This window comes from Portunus trituberculatus, chromosome 38 (assembly GCF_017591435.1).
Source record: "Portunus trituberculatus isolate SZX2019 chromosome 38, ASM1759143v1, whole genome shotgun sequence".
NCBI lineage: Eukaryota > Metazoa > Arthropoda > Malacostraca > Decapoda > Portunidae > Portunus > Portunus trituberculatus.
This window is the reverse complement of record NC_059292.1, coordinates 20,850,385-20,867,702: the sequence shown is the minus strand read 5'-3', so window position 1 is coordinate 20,867,702 and position 17,318 is coordinate 20,850,385. Positions and strand designations below refer to the sequence as shown.

Below are 17,318 nucleotides of genomic sequence, written 5' to 3'. Positions count from 1 at the left end.
TAATGCCTTAGCGTGGTTGGGGGAGGATCCAGGGGAGACGCAGCCCCCACAATTAGGTTAGGTTAGCTTAAATTAGGTTAATGCCCTAGCGGAGGAGTCCACGGGGGCTAAGTTACAATAGGTTAGTTTAATGCCCTAGCAGGCGGGGTCCAGTTAGGTTATATTAGAAATTAGGTTATGTTAGGTTAGATTAGGTTATACTTGGTTAGATTAGGTTGGAAAAACTTGAAATATTATTGAAAATTTCCGTAATTTTTTTTTTTTTTTTAATGCTCATATTGCGTTTTTTTTTTTCCCCACCAAAACCCCCGATTCCCCACAGGCCCCCAAGCTTGTTTTGGGGGGGATGGATGGGAAGGGAGGGACAGACTTGTTATAAAGAATTACCAAAAGTTTTTTTTACACTTAACAGATTTACCTGTGACGTCTGTGACAAGATGTTTTTGAACAAGGTAGACGCAGATCTGTGCTACAAAAATCATTTGGACATGTGCATTCAGCCTCTGCCGCGTGTACCAGGGCCGTCAGAAAATATTCCCTGCAGAAATTAAATGTGTAATGTTTTATTTGAGCCTTGCCTTCAATTATCCCGTTCCCATAATAATATCTTAATATTACGGTGGAATGAGGCTATACGTCTCAGCTTGGCGTGATCCTGCGGGCAGCGGGCTGCTACTAAAGAGTACAATAGTTTTTCCGTCGGGCGACGACGGACATTCGTCTGGCAGTGTTACTATCGTTTTCAGTAGATGCGTTCGCTCCAAAAGCGAACACTTATGGACCGTTCGCCTTTTGCAAAATGCTACTGAAAACGCCTATAGTTAACTCTTGTATATGTATAAGAGAGTTGGACAGCGAAGCCGCAGGAGGAGGGGAGGCATGAAGTTACATTCTTGATATCTTCCTCACATCTAAACCTTTTGCTTTTGCTGTCACCTTTTCATCTGCGTTGGGCTCCTCCGATCACGATCTCATTTCTGTATCTTGTCCTATTTCTCCAATCCCTCCTCAGGATCCCCAAAAGCAGATGTGCTTCTGGTGTTTTGCCTCTGCCAGTTAGGGGTATCTCAGGAGGTATTATGCTGATTTTCCTGGAATGATTACTGTTTCTATGTCAGGGACCCATCTCTATGTGCTGAACGCATAACCGAGATGATAGTGTCTGGCATGGAGACGTACATTCCTCACTCTTTTTCTCAACCTAAACCTTCTAAATCTTGTTTTAACAGAGCCTGTTTTCGTGCGATACATGATAGAGAAGTTGTCCACTAAAGGTACTTGAGCCTTCCATCTCTTGAAACTCACGCACTTTATATCTCTGCCTTGAATCATGCCGTCTTTTCTTCAACTTGCCAAACACTCTTTCATAAAGAGAAAATGTCAAAATCAATCAAACTCAAACTCTCCTCGAGACTTTTGGCATCTAACCCAAAACAACTCCAGTAACTTCACTTCTTCGTCTTTCCTTCCTTTATTTCATTCTGATGGCATCACTGCTACCTCTTTTGTGATTATTCGTTCATTTGGTCCATAACACCCTAAATTATCGTTCTGTGATATTCCTTTGCAAAGATCAAATGTCATTTCTTCCAGGAAGCCATTTTCAAATGGCCCGCACTCATGCGTCATCGCCTGAGTTTCGCGGAAAAAAAATATGTATCATACATTGCTTATTTCAACGTATAAAATTTTATATGAATATTTTTCTCGATAAATTTAACCCTTTGGCATCCTAGCCATCAGAAGAGGATGGAGCAAGCAGCTGCAACAGGGCTTCCATTTTAGGGTAAAATACCCTAAACTAGGGTAATTGAACCCTTCTTAGGGTAGTGTTTAGGGTAATGCATAAACTAGGGTAATTTTAGGGTAATCTGCCGCCCTATGGACAGGTGTGCTTGGAATGGAGCCAGTCTGGTGGCAGGCTGGTTTTCTTCATGTTCGATTCATGTACACAATCATCCCCGTGACTTGTATCATCCCTTCACCCCCCCACCCCATCCCCTTTCTCCCCAGTCTCCACTCACCCGTCTACTACGCGTACACGTTTTGGACCTTCGGACGGTTAGATCACAGTTCACACACAGACAGAGCTGTCAGATGCAGGGAGATTTCCCTGTTTTAGGGAAATTTAGGTCTCAACAGGGAAACAGGGAAGAAAATTCAAAATGTTCCAAAATCTAGGGAAATTTTGACCAACGGACTTACACCCTTCATCCGCAGTCCCCACCCTTGTCCTCCTCCCATCCTCTTCACCCGTCATCCGTACAATAATTATCTGTATTCATTTTTATCAATTATTTATTGTTTTCTTTCCCTTTCAATTGAATTTCAATCCACTTCTGAGGTCTCTCTCGATCACTATATCCTTCCTCTGCCGTTCACTCTTCTTTCCCTCATCCCCAAACAGCGTCATGACTTGTACGAGACCCGTATACCGTCCCTTCCCTTTCCTCCCTCGCCCTTGCTAGCTAGCTGAACCTGTATTCTACAAGACCGATAGAGACCCGTATTCGTTCCTCCCCTCGCCCCTGCTTGATAGCTGAACTTATGACAGCTATATATATTCGTGTGTGTGTGTGTCACACGTGTGTAATTCACTGTTTGATCTGCTGCAGTCTCTGACGAGACAGCCAGACGTTACCCTACGGAACGAGCTCTGAGCTCATTTCCGATCTTGGGATAGGCCTGAAACCAGGCACACACCACACACCGGGACAACAAGGTCACAACTCCTCGATTTACATCCCGTACCTACTCACTGCTAGGTGAACAGGGGCTACACGTGAAAGGAGACACACCCAAATATCTCCACCCGGCCGGGGATTCGAACCCCGGTCATCTGGCTTGTGAAGCCAGCGCTCTAACCACTGAGCTACCGGGCCATGTGTGTGTGTGTGTGTGTGTGTGTGTGTGTGTATATATATATATATATATATATATATATATATATATATATATATATATATATATATATATATATATATATATATATATATATATATATATATATATATATATATATATATATATATATATATATATATATATATATATATATACACACACACAAGAATGTGTGTATGATACGTATGTATGAAGTTAAAAATTACGACAGGGAAATGCTGCGCTAAATAGGGAAATATTTTTAGGCAAAACAGGGAACTTTTGGCAACTTGATCTGGCAGCACTGCACACAGAGACAGTCAAACACACACGGCCTGGTAGCTCAGTGGTTAGAGCGCTGGCTTCACAACCCAGATGACCGGGGTTCGATTCCCCGGCCGGGTGGAGATATCTGGGTGTGTCTCCTTTCACGTGTAGCCCCTGTTCACCTAGCAGTGAGTAGGTATGGGATGTAAATCAAGGAGTTGTGACCTTGTTGTCCCGGTGTGTGGTGTGTGCCTGGTCTCAGACCTATCCCAAGATCGGAAATAATGAGCTCTGAGCTCGTTCCGTAGGGTAACGTCTGGCTGTCTCGTCAGAGACTGCAGCAGATCAAACCGTGAAACAAACCGTGAAACTTGCGAGGACGAGTCCACACAGAACAGCCGCAGTAGTGGCTGTAGTGCTATTTTAAAACTGTATACCAGCTGGAATCTACGTGAAGGTGGCCTCTTCCCATAATCATAAGGAATAACTTCATTTCCATTCTATAAGGTAATTTGTTTTATATATATTGTTATGACGAGGGTCATGCAGCTGTGTGTGTTGTCTGGAGTTGCGTGGTATGTGGCGTGTGTGCTGATGAGGCGAGCTTCGTATGTGTGTGGCATGTCGGGTGAGTGTTGACATGTCGGTTGGTGACAGTGTGCTGGGAGATGAGGATGATAATGAGGCCGTTGATGATGATGCCAGTGATGTTGATGATGATAATGCTGGTGATGAGGGTGATGTTACACTGTTCCACTGTGGTAGTATTAGTGGTTATTTGAGAGGAGGTGGAGAAGGAGGGTGTTGCTAACTTCTCGATTGGTGCCTACAATCTCTCCCATTTAACGATGTTACCTGCGAATAAGTGACACTTTTTACTTCGACAATCTAGGGTAAAACACTTGAATCTAGGGTAAAATCGACAAAAATCTAGGGTAAGATTTCATCAACTCATGGAAGCACTGCTGAACAGTGAGCAAGCTGGCAGTAAGTCACAGACCCAGTGTTTGTGTGGACATGGAGGAGGAAGGGTGCTACGTTTGTTCCTCTATAATTTTCAGAAGTATCGTCCTTGTAGGCATAAATTAACAAGATTTAGAAACTGAAACATGAAGAAGATGTAGTAAAGTAACCAAGACAATGATAAATAAGCACAGTTGTCACTAATAGCTGTAATAATATGCATAATTCATATGCATATCATCGCTTAGTGCATGAGGCAGTCACTATCTTCCTCCCCACCACGCGTTCCTTCACCACACTGGCTGCCTCACGCATCAAGTTAAATGTCTAAGCATTTGTTTCATGACTAGTTTATCATCACAACCAGCCTATTATCATTACACAATCAAAGATAAATGTTGACTACACTATTCCAAGAGATTATTTTGACACAGAAGTTAGAAGTTGAACCCAGACTAGTGATAATACCTTCACAGTGTCTCTTTGTCACCTCAACACACCAAGCAGAACTCAGATGTCTAGACCACTCGTAATGTAGCAGATTGACGTGACACTGCTGATGGTGCCTTGCGACGCCCTGACTTACGAGTGAACAATATTTTCTAGAGAAGCGGGAATCTGATGCATTATCATCCTATCATGCTCCAGGAAGTCACCATTGTATACACAATCATGTGTAAAAATGTCATGTCAATGAGATTAATAAAAATATGAAAACAATGACCATATTGAAAAGCAATCTTTGGGAGCGGATATCTCAAAAGTAGGTTTTAAAAAATTTTCTCTAAATCGATGTAAACTCTGATCCCCTTTTGTTTGGTATCGTTTTAAAGAACAACTCAAATGCAATATTTGGTGGAGCCAGATTTTTGATAATGTCAATTGAAAACGAAATACAGACATAGAGACGATGACTTTTTTTCAGAAACGTTTGATTGATTTTTTTTTTTCAAAGACAAAAGAAAATTAGAAAAACTGCATCCCGAATAGTTGCGTATATGTACAAACCTTCTATGGTATTTTTTCCACAGTAATTAACTGAAACAAAGTCTGAAATAAAAAAAAAAAAAAAAAACGCACTTTTTTTTTCTCCGTAACCATTCACCAAAACTTGTTGAAATAGACAGAATAGCTTATTTTTACCCCTCAAACAAAATATTAAAGTTTCAAAACAACTGGGCTTACCAGTATGAACTATTCTCTCAACCCTTTGCTCACAACTACACCTTGGATGATTCTGGATGATTCACCTTCTTCCTTTGACTATTTCATGTCTACAATTAAAATTCTTTGTAATGATGTTTTCCATGCCCTTCCTGGCCTAAACCCTCGGAAGGCTTGTGGTCTTGATGGGGTCCCTCCTATTGTTCTCAAAAACTATGCTTCCGTGCTTGCAACTTGCCTGGCTAAACTCTTTCAACTTTGTCTGTCGATTTCTACCTTTCAACTTTGTCTATCGACTTCTATCTTTCTTTCTTGCAGGAAATTTGCCTATATTCAGCCTGTTCCTAAAAAGGGTGACCGTTCTAATCCCTCAAACTACCATCCTATAACTTTAATCTCTTGCTTCTCTAAAGTTTTTTAAAATATCCTAAAAAGGAAAATTATCTGATCACCAGTATGGCTTCCGTCAAGGTCGCTCTATTAGTGATCTTCTGGCTTTCCTTACTGAGTCTTGGTCATCCTCTTTTAGAGATTTCGCTGAAACTTTTGCTATAGCGTTAGACATATCAAAAGCTTTTGATAGAGTCTGGCATAAAGCTTTGATTTCAAAATTGCCCTCCTACGGTTTCTATCCTTCTCTCTGCAACTTTATCTCAAGTTTCCTTTCCAACCGTTCTATTGCTGCTGTGGTAGATGGCCATTGTTCTTCTTATAAATCTATTGATAGCGGTGTTCCTCAGGGTTCTGTCCTGTCACTCACTCTTTCTATTATTCATTAGTGACCTTAACCAAACTTCTTGCCCTATCCACTCCTACGCTGATGATACCACCCTACATCTTTCCACGTCCTTTCAGAGACGACCAACCCTTAAGGAGGTCAACAGATCACGCAGGAACGCCACAGAACGCCTGACTTCTGATCTTTCTAAGATTTCCGATTGGGGCACAGAAAATTTAGTAATTTTCAATACCTCAAAACTCAATTCCTTTATCTATCATCTCGACACAACCTTCCAGACAACTATCACCTCTTCTTCAATGACACTCCACTGTCTTCCTCTTCCACGCTGAATATCCTCGGTCTGTCCTTTACTCCTAATCTTAACTGGAAACTTCACATCTCATCTCTTGCTAAAACAGCATCTATGAAGTTAGACGTTCTGAGGCGTTTCCGCCAGTTTTTCTCGCCCCTCCAACTGCTAATTCTGTACAAGGGCCCTATCCGTCCTTGTGTGAAGTACTCTTCGCATGTTTGAGGGGGTTCCAGTCACACAGTTTTACTAGACAGGGTGCAATCAAAAGCTTTTCGTCTCATCAACTCCCTCCTCTGACTAACTGTCTTCAGCCTCTTTCTCACCTCCGAAATGTTGCATCTCTTTCTATCTGTTATCGCTATTTTCATGCTAAATGTTCTACTGATCTTGCTAACTACATGTCTCCCCTTCTCCTGCGGCCTCGCTGTACAAGGCTTTCTTCTTCCTCTCTTCCCTATTCTGTCCAACTTTTTAACGCAAAAGTTAACCAGTACTCTCAATCAGTCATACCTTTCACTGGTGAACTCTGGAAATCCCTTCCTGCTTCTGTATTTCTGACTTCCTACAACTTTTCTTTTAAGAGGGAGGTATCGAGGCATTTGCTCCCTAATTTTGGCTGACGTTTTTCTTTGTAGAAATCTAGCACTCAAGTTATCCATTTTTTTTTTTTCCCTTGGCTGACCCTCTTTCCCTCATAAAACAAAAAAAAAGTTAGCAAGATCAGTAGAACAGTTAGCATGAAACTAGCGATAATAGATAGCAAGTGATGCAACATTCCGGCGATGAGAAAGAGGCTGAAGACTGTCAGTCAGAGGAGAGGAGTTGGTGAAACGAAAACCTTTTGATTCCACCCTATCTAACAAAACATGCGACGCAAAAGGCCCTTGTGTAGAAAGTTAGCAGTTGCAGGGGCGAGAAAAACTGGCGAGACGCCTCAGAACGCCTAATTTCATAGAAGCTGTTTTAGCAAGAAATGAGATGTGAAGTTTCTGGTTAAGATTATAAGTAAAGGACAGACCGAGGATATTCAATGTAGAAGATGGGGACAGCTGAGTGTCATTGAAGAAGAGGGGATATTTGTTGTCTGGAAGGTTGTGTCGAGTTGATAGATGGAGGAACTGAGTTTTTGAGGCACTGAAAATTACTAGGTTTTCTCTGCCCCAATCAGAAATCTTGGAAAGATCAGACGTAAGCCGTTCTGTGGCGTCCCTGCGTGATCTGTTGACTTCCTGAAATCGTCTCTAAAAGGACGTGGAAAGATGTAGGGTGTATCATCAACATAGGGGTGAATAGGGCAAGAAGATTGGTTAAGATCATTAATGAATAATAGAAAGAGAGTAGGTGACAGGACAGAACCCTGAGGAACACCACTATAGAACGGTCGGAAAGGAAACTTTAGTTAAAGTTGCAGAGTGAAGGATAGAAACCGTAGGAGAGCAATTTTGAAATCAAAGCTTTGTGCCGGGCTTTATGTAAAGCTTCTGATATATCAAACCCAACAACAAAAGTTTCACCGAAAATTTCTAAAAGAGGATGAGCAAGATTAAGTAAAGCAAGATGATCACCAGTAGAGCGACCTTGACGGAAACCATACTGGAGATCACGGAGAAGATTGTGAAGTGACAGATGTTTGAGAATCATCTTATTGAGGATAGATTCAAAAGCCTGAGATAAGCAAAAAGTTAAATATATAGGGCGGTAGTTTGAGGAATTAGAAGTAACTTTTTGGCAACAGGCTGAATGTAGGCAAACTTCCAGCATGAAGGGAAGGTAAAAGTCGATAGACATAGTTGAAAGAGCTTGGCCAGGCAAGGTGCAACCACGGAAGCACAGTCTTCGAGAACATTAAGATGGATCCCATCAGATCCATAAGCCTTCCGAGGATTTAGGCCAGAGAGGGCATGAAAAACATCATTACGAAGAACTTTAATTGTAGGCATGAAATAGTCAGAAGGAGAAGGAGAGAGAGAGAGAGAGGGAGAGACAAGCCCAAAATCATCCAAGGTGGAGTTGTTACCAAAGGTTTGAGAGAAGAGTTCAGGTTTTGGGACAGACTCGATGGCAGTGGTGCTATCAGGATGAAATAAAGGAAGGAAAGATGAAGGAAAATGATTGGAGATGTTTTTGGTTAGATACTAGTCTCGAAGGAGTTAGAGTTTGTAAGATTTTGACATTTTCTATTTATGAAGGAGTGTTTTGTTAAGTTGAAGAACAGAATTGGCAAGATTCCGGCCAGAAATATACAATGCATGAGATTCAAGTGATGGAAGGTTCAAGTACCTTTTATGGGCAACCTCTCTATCATGTATTGCACGAGAACATGCTGTGTTAAATCATGGTTTAGAAGGTTTAGTTTGAGAAAAAGAGAGAGAAAATGCACGCCTCCATGCCAGACACTATTACCTCTAGTATACGTTCAGCACACACAGATGGGTCTCTGACACGGAAACAGTAATTATTCCAGGGAAAATTGGCATAATACCTCCTCAAGTCCCTACAGCTGGCTGAGGCAAAACGCTAAAGGCACCTTCGGCTTGAGGGATCCTAAAGAGGGATTGGATAATTAGGACAAGATACAGATATGGGATTGTCATGAGAGGAGCCCAACGAAGATAGGGTAACAGCATAGGATGAAGGATTAGAGTTTAGAAAAAGATCAAGAATCAAGACAGTCAGGAATACTAGTAGGGTGTTGCACCTGTTGCTCTAGGTCATGGAAGATAGCAAAGTTGAATGCTACTTCACAAAGATGGTCAGTGAACGGAGAAGAAAGCCAAAGCTGGTGGTGAACATTGAAATTTCCAAGGATGGAGATCTCAGCGAAAAGATAAAAGGATATAATGAGCTCCACTTTGGAAGTTAGTTAGTCAAAGAATTTAGTATAGTCAGAGGAGTTAGAGGAGAGGTAGGAAGAAAGCCAATCCTGGTGGTGAACCGAAAGGATAAAGGGATAGAATTAGCTTCACTTTGGAAGTTAGTTAGTCAAAGAATTTAGTATAGTCAGAGGAGTTAAGGGAGAGGTAGGAAGAAAGCCAAACCTGGTGGTGAACAATGAAGTTTCAAAGATGGAGATCTCTGCGAAAGGATAAAGGGATAGAATCAGCTTCACATTGGAAGTTAGTTAGTCAAAGAATTTAGTATAGTCAGAGGAGTTAGGGAGAGGTAGACAGCACAGATAAATTTAGAGAGTGACTATAGAGTCAAAGCCAGATGGTGGAAAACTCTGAAGATTCAAGAGTGTGGGCACGAAAGCAAGTTAAGTCATTGCGCATATAAACACAACATCCAGCCTTGGAGGGAACAGAGAAGGGGCTACTGTCAGTTGCCTGAGACAGCTGCGTTTCGGTGAGGAAAAGAAAATGAGGTTTAGTAGAGGAGAGGTGGTGTTCTACAGATTGAAAATTAGATCTAAGACCGCAAATGTTGCAGAAGTTAATGAAGAAAAAGTCAAGGGAGGTGTCAAGATTTTGGGTCGCTCTCTGAAGAGCAGTCCGACCTGGGGACATTTCTGGATGTAAGGGTGGGCTGGTGGATTAACTAGGCGGGGGGGTGAGGAGCGGTTACATGGGACAATTTGCAGCTACATGCAGCTGGGATTGTGCTGCCTGGAGCGAAATGCAGCTGGGATTTGCTGTTTTGCCAGAACAACCAGGAAACCACTCTGCCGGTCTGACTGGCTGCCTTTCCGACATTTTTCATATATAATTTAAAATGATTCCTTGTTTCTACCATTATATAAAATAAATGAAAAAAATATTTCAATTTATCTATCAAAAAAATGGAAAATGGATGTGAAATTGGTTTCTTTACATTGTCACTGAGAAAACCACGCCACAATGGTTTCTTCTTTTTTTTTCCTCTCAAGCAAAACGTAATTTCAATTATAGTAGTGATTTCTAACCACCTTCCAAGTTGTAAATGAGTACTTTTGGGATCATATGTGATTTTAATTAATTTAATCAAATAATTTTTCAGAAAAAAAATGATTATTGCATTACAGAAGATAGTCTGACATCAATCAGCTGGTGAAAAATGAACAGGTGCATACTTCGCATTAAAATGAGTTGTGTTCCTTGTTGTTAGTTCATTTGTCTATTTAATGTGAATAAATTGATATTTGCTTTAATTGATTTTTTTTTGGAGCGTGGTGGTAGATGGAGAATGTAAGGTATCTGAAGTGGTGCTCGCTCAAGAAAAGGTTAGGAACCAGTACACAGGTAGTGTGTGGATAGTGAATGAGTGGATGTGGTTGAGCGGTTGCTTGACGGTTGGGTTTATGGAGGTGGGTGGGTGGGTTAGCGATATAGTCGGTGGAAAGAAGGATGGAGTTACGGCTATAGGTAGGTGGATCTAAATAGGTGGATATGGTTGGGTGGATGGGTGGAGGTGGTTGAGTAAATAGTAGATAATTTGGTAAACGCTAAATTGGAAGTAGATAAACGTTATATTGATGTTTGTGGATCCATGTGCTGCCTTCAGGAGGCCTGTACTCCAGATGTCCAGGTCTGGAGGCATTTGGGGACCAAGTGGTTTGGGTACAAGTGTCTCGAGTACCGGACATCCTGAGACCCTTTTACTCTCAGGTCGATCTGCTTTAAAGACCATTTGAACTAAGGCCTGTATGAACTGAGCATTCTCTGTCCAGTACCAAGTGACTGTAAGACAAAGGATTAGTTAGGGAAATGGTTCCAGAGAGACATGAGACAGCTGTGCCTGGAGGAAGAGGATGAACTAGATAAAAGTTATTTGCCACAAAATGAAGGAGCAGCAGATCACTCCAAGAGAAAAGAAATAATGTGGATGTTGGAGACGGATCTACCTGCCAGGAGTAGGAAGCTCTTGTTATACCAAGAAAAAGGATCTGACTATTGACTATCAACTAAACCTTCTCCTTTTCAATAACAATCTGCAAGAAACAATGACATAAGAACATAAAGTCTTCAATCGTTGTCTAGAAAAGAAAAAAGAAACGTTGATTCGTGTGCGACAGAGTTCTGCAGTGAATGCCTTACTTACTTTCCTCGGAGTAGCAGGCGGTGTCAGACCACACCAGCGGCTCCTTGTTGATGGGGCAGAAGAGTATCCCGTCTATGTCCACACATTTGTACTGCCACTTGTCTTCGTAGTAGAATGGGAACTGGCACTCCGGTTCTTTTGGAATGTCTTTCCATTCTGAAAAGGATAAATTTTTGAAATCCCATTCATTGTGCATTAACTGATAAACTATCAATGTTTATTTGGTTTAATCTGATTTCACTTTATTTATCTGGTTTGATTAGAGCTAACTTTCATGCTTTTCTCCGTGCATATAATATCTTAGCTATCCTTCGTTCACCTCGGGGAGCATAGGTACAAAACTTTTGTAATTCAAAGAGGCGTGTCCTTATAACCAGATATACTAATCTTCTTAGTAATGATTATATAGACCCTATTTATACAAATGTGAAGATAAGTGTTTCGAAACCTCGCTCTAGAAATAGTTAAGTCCAAGGCGGGAGGAAATACTTAAACAGGCATTGAGTTCCACAAACATATATAATTTTCATATACCTGTGTGGAGAGACTGAGGTAACCCTATGTCAACACTATTACCTCTCGCGATCCTCCTGACGTGATCGGCGTAGGTCCATGAAGGCAACGCGCCCTTCCACAAGCCTCGCTGCATATTGGTCCGCCACGACATGCCCTGACCGCTGCCGGAGACACGGCACCATCATGAATTTGAAAGTTTGATCTTATTTTGTCATCCTTATATTTTACTTGTTCATTTATTCTATATGAGAGAGAATCTGATTTAGGGCATGAAAAAGAAAGAAAAGGAAAGCATGAAATGAAAACAAAAAACAAATCGCTTTCAGGTGTCAATCGCTAAACAGTATAGTCTCAAAGACTTATCAAAAGATCAAGATGTCTTACGTGCCACACTAAACATTAAAGCGAGTTGTAGTATTCTTAATTGGTGGATTTGCGTGAGCATAAAAAGTATTAACTTATAGTAATATTTAGTTATCTATGGAGATATTTATAGTAGTCATTTGTCAGTCACATTTGCATGTCTCATTGTTAATTGGAGAGAAAGATGGTCTTGCCGTGTCAGTAAGTGCCACTTCGAATCAGAAATCGCGAAATATTATGCCGCGAATGTAAAGAAGAACAATTAACAAGAATTTGCATACACGAACCAGATTCATGGGGCAAGATATGACAGGACGAAAGCTTCAGACACGGTGAGGTAAAGTAACAACAAACAGGTCACTGGAAACACAAACCAGACATATGAAGCGAAGAATAAGACTAATGGTGCAAGCGCAGTGATCAGCTTCCCAACGGAGCCCATCTCCATCCTGTAGATGAGGCGAGACCTGTTAGAGCATAAGAACACAACATTATAAGGGAAGTTGCATGAAGCCACCATGCAGGTCTACGTGTGGCAGTCTGTCTCCGTATGAAACATACGTGTATGAAACTGTTGACAATTTTAGAATGTATGAAGCAAGGTAATGCATTTATGAGAATTAGCGGACTGTTTAATAACGCCAGTGAGTAATGATTCTTGTCCAAGGTGGTTACACCTAAAGAAGATCGCTTTCTTGAAAACTAGCCAGGAGAGGTGACCACGAGCTTTATGAGAGTGCCAGCCAGGCCTAGCTAGTGCACGGGCACTGCATACTCCGCATTTCCGTATTCTGAAACTTTTTTTCTTTCTTCAAAGGACAGTTTTCAAAGACCACAAAGGTAATTAATCGGAGTACTTACAAATCTTTTCATTTTCTCACAAATGTAAAATCCATATCAAACTATCACCTCAAACATGAAAACATCCTTGAAAAATCACGGTAACGTCCATTAGATATAATATAAAAGCGCTGAGATGTTTAACTGTACTAACCCAGGCTGCACTGCGAAGGCCAGACCGCACACACTACAGGTGACAGCCACAGCTTTCACTGACACGCTAATGCACTGATGCCCCGTAGATGTCGCTCAGAACTCTCGGAGACATAGGAGGACCTTGGTATTTTTAAACATCTCAGCGCTTGGACCGTATTCTGAAACTTCTGCGCCGCGCCTCCGCTACTTTCAAAAGGTTATCTACGTAAACCTACACAGGATTTTAAGTGTGCGTGTGTTTTTTTTATGGTTGTAGTTACTTATTAACAAAAGATCTCTACACTATTGAAAGGAGGAACACTCTTGATAACTCTGCTAATCATTGATGTGTTGTATGAGAGCAGAGAGTTTTAGAATACCAATCTTTACTCTTGCTACATGACTGTGATGGAAATTGTAAGGAAGTGTGCAAGAGAAGTTTTATTGTGTTACTTAGATAAAGGTTCTGCATTATGAAATGGGGAAAAACGTATTTAATAGCAATGAGTCATTATATCCTCTCCTATACTGTGTTGAAGACCTATTTAGTGGATCTGTATGATAAACAGCAGTGGCGACCTTCAGTTAACACGTATAGACAGATATATTGAACTTTCCTGTACAGTATAACAAAGCAAAGTACGTAGTTTCTTTCTCCCAAAAGTGCGAGGCTCAGCACTGGAGTCTTGTGTGCCCACCAAGTTGCATCACTTTGTTTACCTTCACATCGCAGACGCATGTTGACGGAATGCATGAGAAAGTTTGCCAAACTTTAACAAGGGCAGGTTGTTTGGTGTTCTACACGCCGGTGTCTCAAGGCTCGGGACAGATGAGCTAAGACCGTGTACAATGCATTTCTTTTGTGCGATGTATAGGAACTTGCAGCCATTGTGTCATCAGAAAATGTATTAAAAATGAATGAATATATAAATAAAACATAGGGGAATAAAAGTGTCTGGGAAACAAAAGTTTTTGCAAGTTTTTCACCCCTGAAGAAAAAGGTTGAAGGTCATGTTGAAAGTCACTCTCTTCATCAGGAGCTCAGCGACCTTGGTGTATGGTGACGCCAAAGGATGCCAATGACCGTGTGGCTACGAAGGAAGGGGACCACAGGATGCCAGTGATCGTGTGGTTACCAAGGGAGGGGACCACAGGATGCCTGTGATCGTGTGGCTACCAAGGGAGGGGACCACAGGATGCCTGTGATCGTGTGGCTACCAAGGGAGGGAACCACAGGATGCCTGTGATCGTGTGGAGGGGACCACAGGATGCCTGTGATCGTGTGGCTACCAAGGGAGGGGACCACAGGATGCCTGTGATCGTGTGGCTACCAAGGGAGGGGACCACAGGATGCCTGTGATCGTGTGGCTACCAAGGGAGGGGACCACAGGATGCCTGTGATCGTGTGGCTACCAAGAGGGACCACAGGATGCCTGTGATCGTGTGGCTACCAATGAGGGACCACAGGATGCCTGTGATCGTGTGGCTACCAAGGGAGGGGACCACAGGATGCCTGTGATCGTGTGGCTACCAAGGGAGGGGACCACAGGATGCCAGTGATCGTGTGGCTACCAAGGGAGGGGACCACAGGATACCTGTGATCGTGTGGCTACCAAGAGAGGGAACCACAAGATGCCTATGATCGTGTGGCTACCAAGGGAGGGGACCACAGGATGCCTGTGCTCGTGTGGCTACCAAAGGACGCTAGTGATTCTTTGGCTTTCAAGGGGAAGGATGCCGTTTATTGGTCATGTTGAGAGTCTCCATCCCGTCGTTAGAAGCGTGACGCCCTTGGTGTATCGTCGTGCCGTGGTATCTTCTGTATTCACTCTCCTAAGTGTCTGCGAGTATTTTTAATGCACCTGTAGGAGTACTGAAGGTTATATTGAGGAGAATGACGCCCTCGGTGTGCGCCAACGCCATGACCTCTTTTATACTCCTCAGGAATGTGAGAGTGTTATAGCAATGGCAGGAATGATTGACGGTCATGTTGAGGGATTCCCATCCCTTCGTCAGGAGCGCGGCGCCTTTAGTGTACGGACGGGCCGTGGCGTCTCCTGCACTCAAGCTCTTAAATGTCTGAGAGTGTTTCCTACCTGCAGGAGGGTTGAAGTTCATATTGAGATAATCACTATCTCTTCGTCACGAGCGTGGCGCCCTTGGTAAGCAGTGACGCCAAAGGATGCCCTTGATTATGTTTCTACTTATATGGGACCAAAAGATGCCATTGATCGTGTGGCTACCAAGGGAAGCCGGTTGACGGTCATGTTGAGACATTCTCCATCCTATCGTTAGTAGTGTGGGGCCCTTGTTGTCCAGTCGTGCCGTGTCTGGGTGGGTTGTAGCACCTGCAAGCTGACTGTCATGTTTAAAAGTCACCATCCCTTCGTCAGGATCCTGGCGCCTTTGGTGTACGGTTATGCTGTGGCTTCTTTTGCAATTAGTCCCCAAAGTGTTTAAACATAACAATCAGCCTGATGTTACAACACTCCCAGACACTAAGGGAGTGCAGGAGACGCCACAGCACGACCGTCCACATAGAACCTTCCGCTCGTTGACGGAGGGATGATAATACCTCAATATGATCGCCAACCTTCTTGCAGTGCTACAACACTCACACACTTGGGGAGTGCACGAGAGACCATGGCCATGGCACCATGCTACTGACGAAGGTATGATGAATATCACCATGACCTTCAACCTCCTGCAGTTGGAAAAACACTTTCAGAAACTTATGGGAGTGAATGCAGGAGACGACACTGCGGTAACGTACTCCCAGGGTGTCGCGCTCCTGACAAAGGCATGGTGTTTCTCTCTCACTATTTCTGTCTACCCTACTGCAGTTGCTACAACACTCCCACTTACTTGACGAGTGTAGCAGACGCTACATCGTGACCATACACCAAGGGCGCCGCGCTCCTGACATAAGGATGCAGACTCTCTACAACATCACCGATAACTTTCCTGCATGTGCTAAAACACTTTACCACACTGAGAAGTCTAGCCCTTCGTCAAGTCTAGCCCTTCGTCAGGAGTTTCCCGCCCTTGCCGTGTGGTGCTTAACCTGCCAGTTGGCTGTTAAAAATCATTATCCCTTCCTCAGGAGCCTGCCATCCTTTTGTGGTCACGCCGACGCGTCTTCTACACTTCCCAAATGTGGTAAAGTGTTTTAGCGAAAACAGATTATCACTTATTAATACATATCTACAATACAAACCAGGTGTCATCCTCCTCAACAACACAGATGAGGCAAAGGATGAACAACCAATGTTCAAGGCCACAACACTCAGTACGACGGTTCAGCAATTCTAACCATAAGGTACACCATGGCAGACTACTTTCATGCATACATACAATAAGACGACATTCATACATACATATCACAGACCTCAGTCACAACAAACACGGGCACAATAAATGCAGATACCATATCTCCCTCCCTCCTCGCAGAACATATCTTCCTCTGACAGACTTTCACAGACTGGTCACACAGGACGCACCAACTTGTATATTTGGTGACATGAACGTCGGATACACTAAAGGGAAATCAATCATCAGGGACATGATTCCATGACTTTATTTGGCCATACACAAACTTCTACACCTGACATCAAAACCTACCATTACTGCAATTAAATGGGCTTTTTTTTTTTTTAGTTTTTCTTGCCCTTGGCCGGCTTTCCGTTCTTACATAACAAAAAAAGAAATAACATAGATATGATAAAAGTTCAATAAACGGGCCGTAGCAACACCCTTACCAACGGCATTAGTTTCAAAATCTGCTAAATGGGAGGAATTCAGTAATGAAATACAAAGAAATAACGCCAACGTACAAACACACCCAACTATGACTAAACGAAACCCGGACCTATGCAACAGTGGATCGATTCCGGAACTAAAACAGTGGGAAGACACACAGACCTCCAACAAGAACCAGACCAGAGCAAGAAGCAGTAACCAGTAACACAGTAAAACGAAAACTTCAATATTGGGCCAAAAACTTCACAGGAAACAGCAAAAATACGCTTCACTCGGAAGAATGAAATTCTTATCACACAAGAAATAAACTAAAAGGATACGCAAATAGCAATAACAATTACATTATACACATTATACATTATACACGTTATACATTAT

The 17,318-nt window shown here is 42.4% G+C and overlaps 1 protein-coding gene across 1 annotated transcript in view; it reads right to left on the bottom strand.

Annotated features, from left to right (window-relative positions):
• Positions 1-13,920, bottom strand: part of LOC123514894 — a 45,372-nt gene extending 31,452 nt beyond the window's left edge. Inside the window, exons 1-6 of the mRNA XM_045273151.1 lie at positions 13,902-13,920; positions 13,201-13,294; positions 12,581-12,673; positions 11,904-12,004; positions 11,328-11,483; positions 10,802-10,966 (exon numbers count right to left, since the gene is read on the bottom strand). Of these exons, the coding sequence (XP_045129086.1) occupies positions 10,802-10,966; positions 11,328-11,483; positions 11,904-12,004; positions 12,581-12,673; positions 13,201-13,294; positions 13,902-13,920 (628 nt within the window). The remainder of the gene's footprint in view (positions 1-10,801; positions 10,967-11,327; positions 11,484-11,903; positions 12,005-12,580; positions 12,674-13,200; positions 13,295-13,901) is intronic.
• Positions 13,921-17,318: the final 3,398 nt, after the last annotated feature.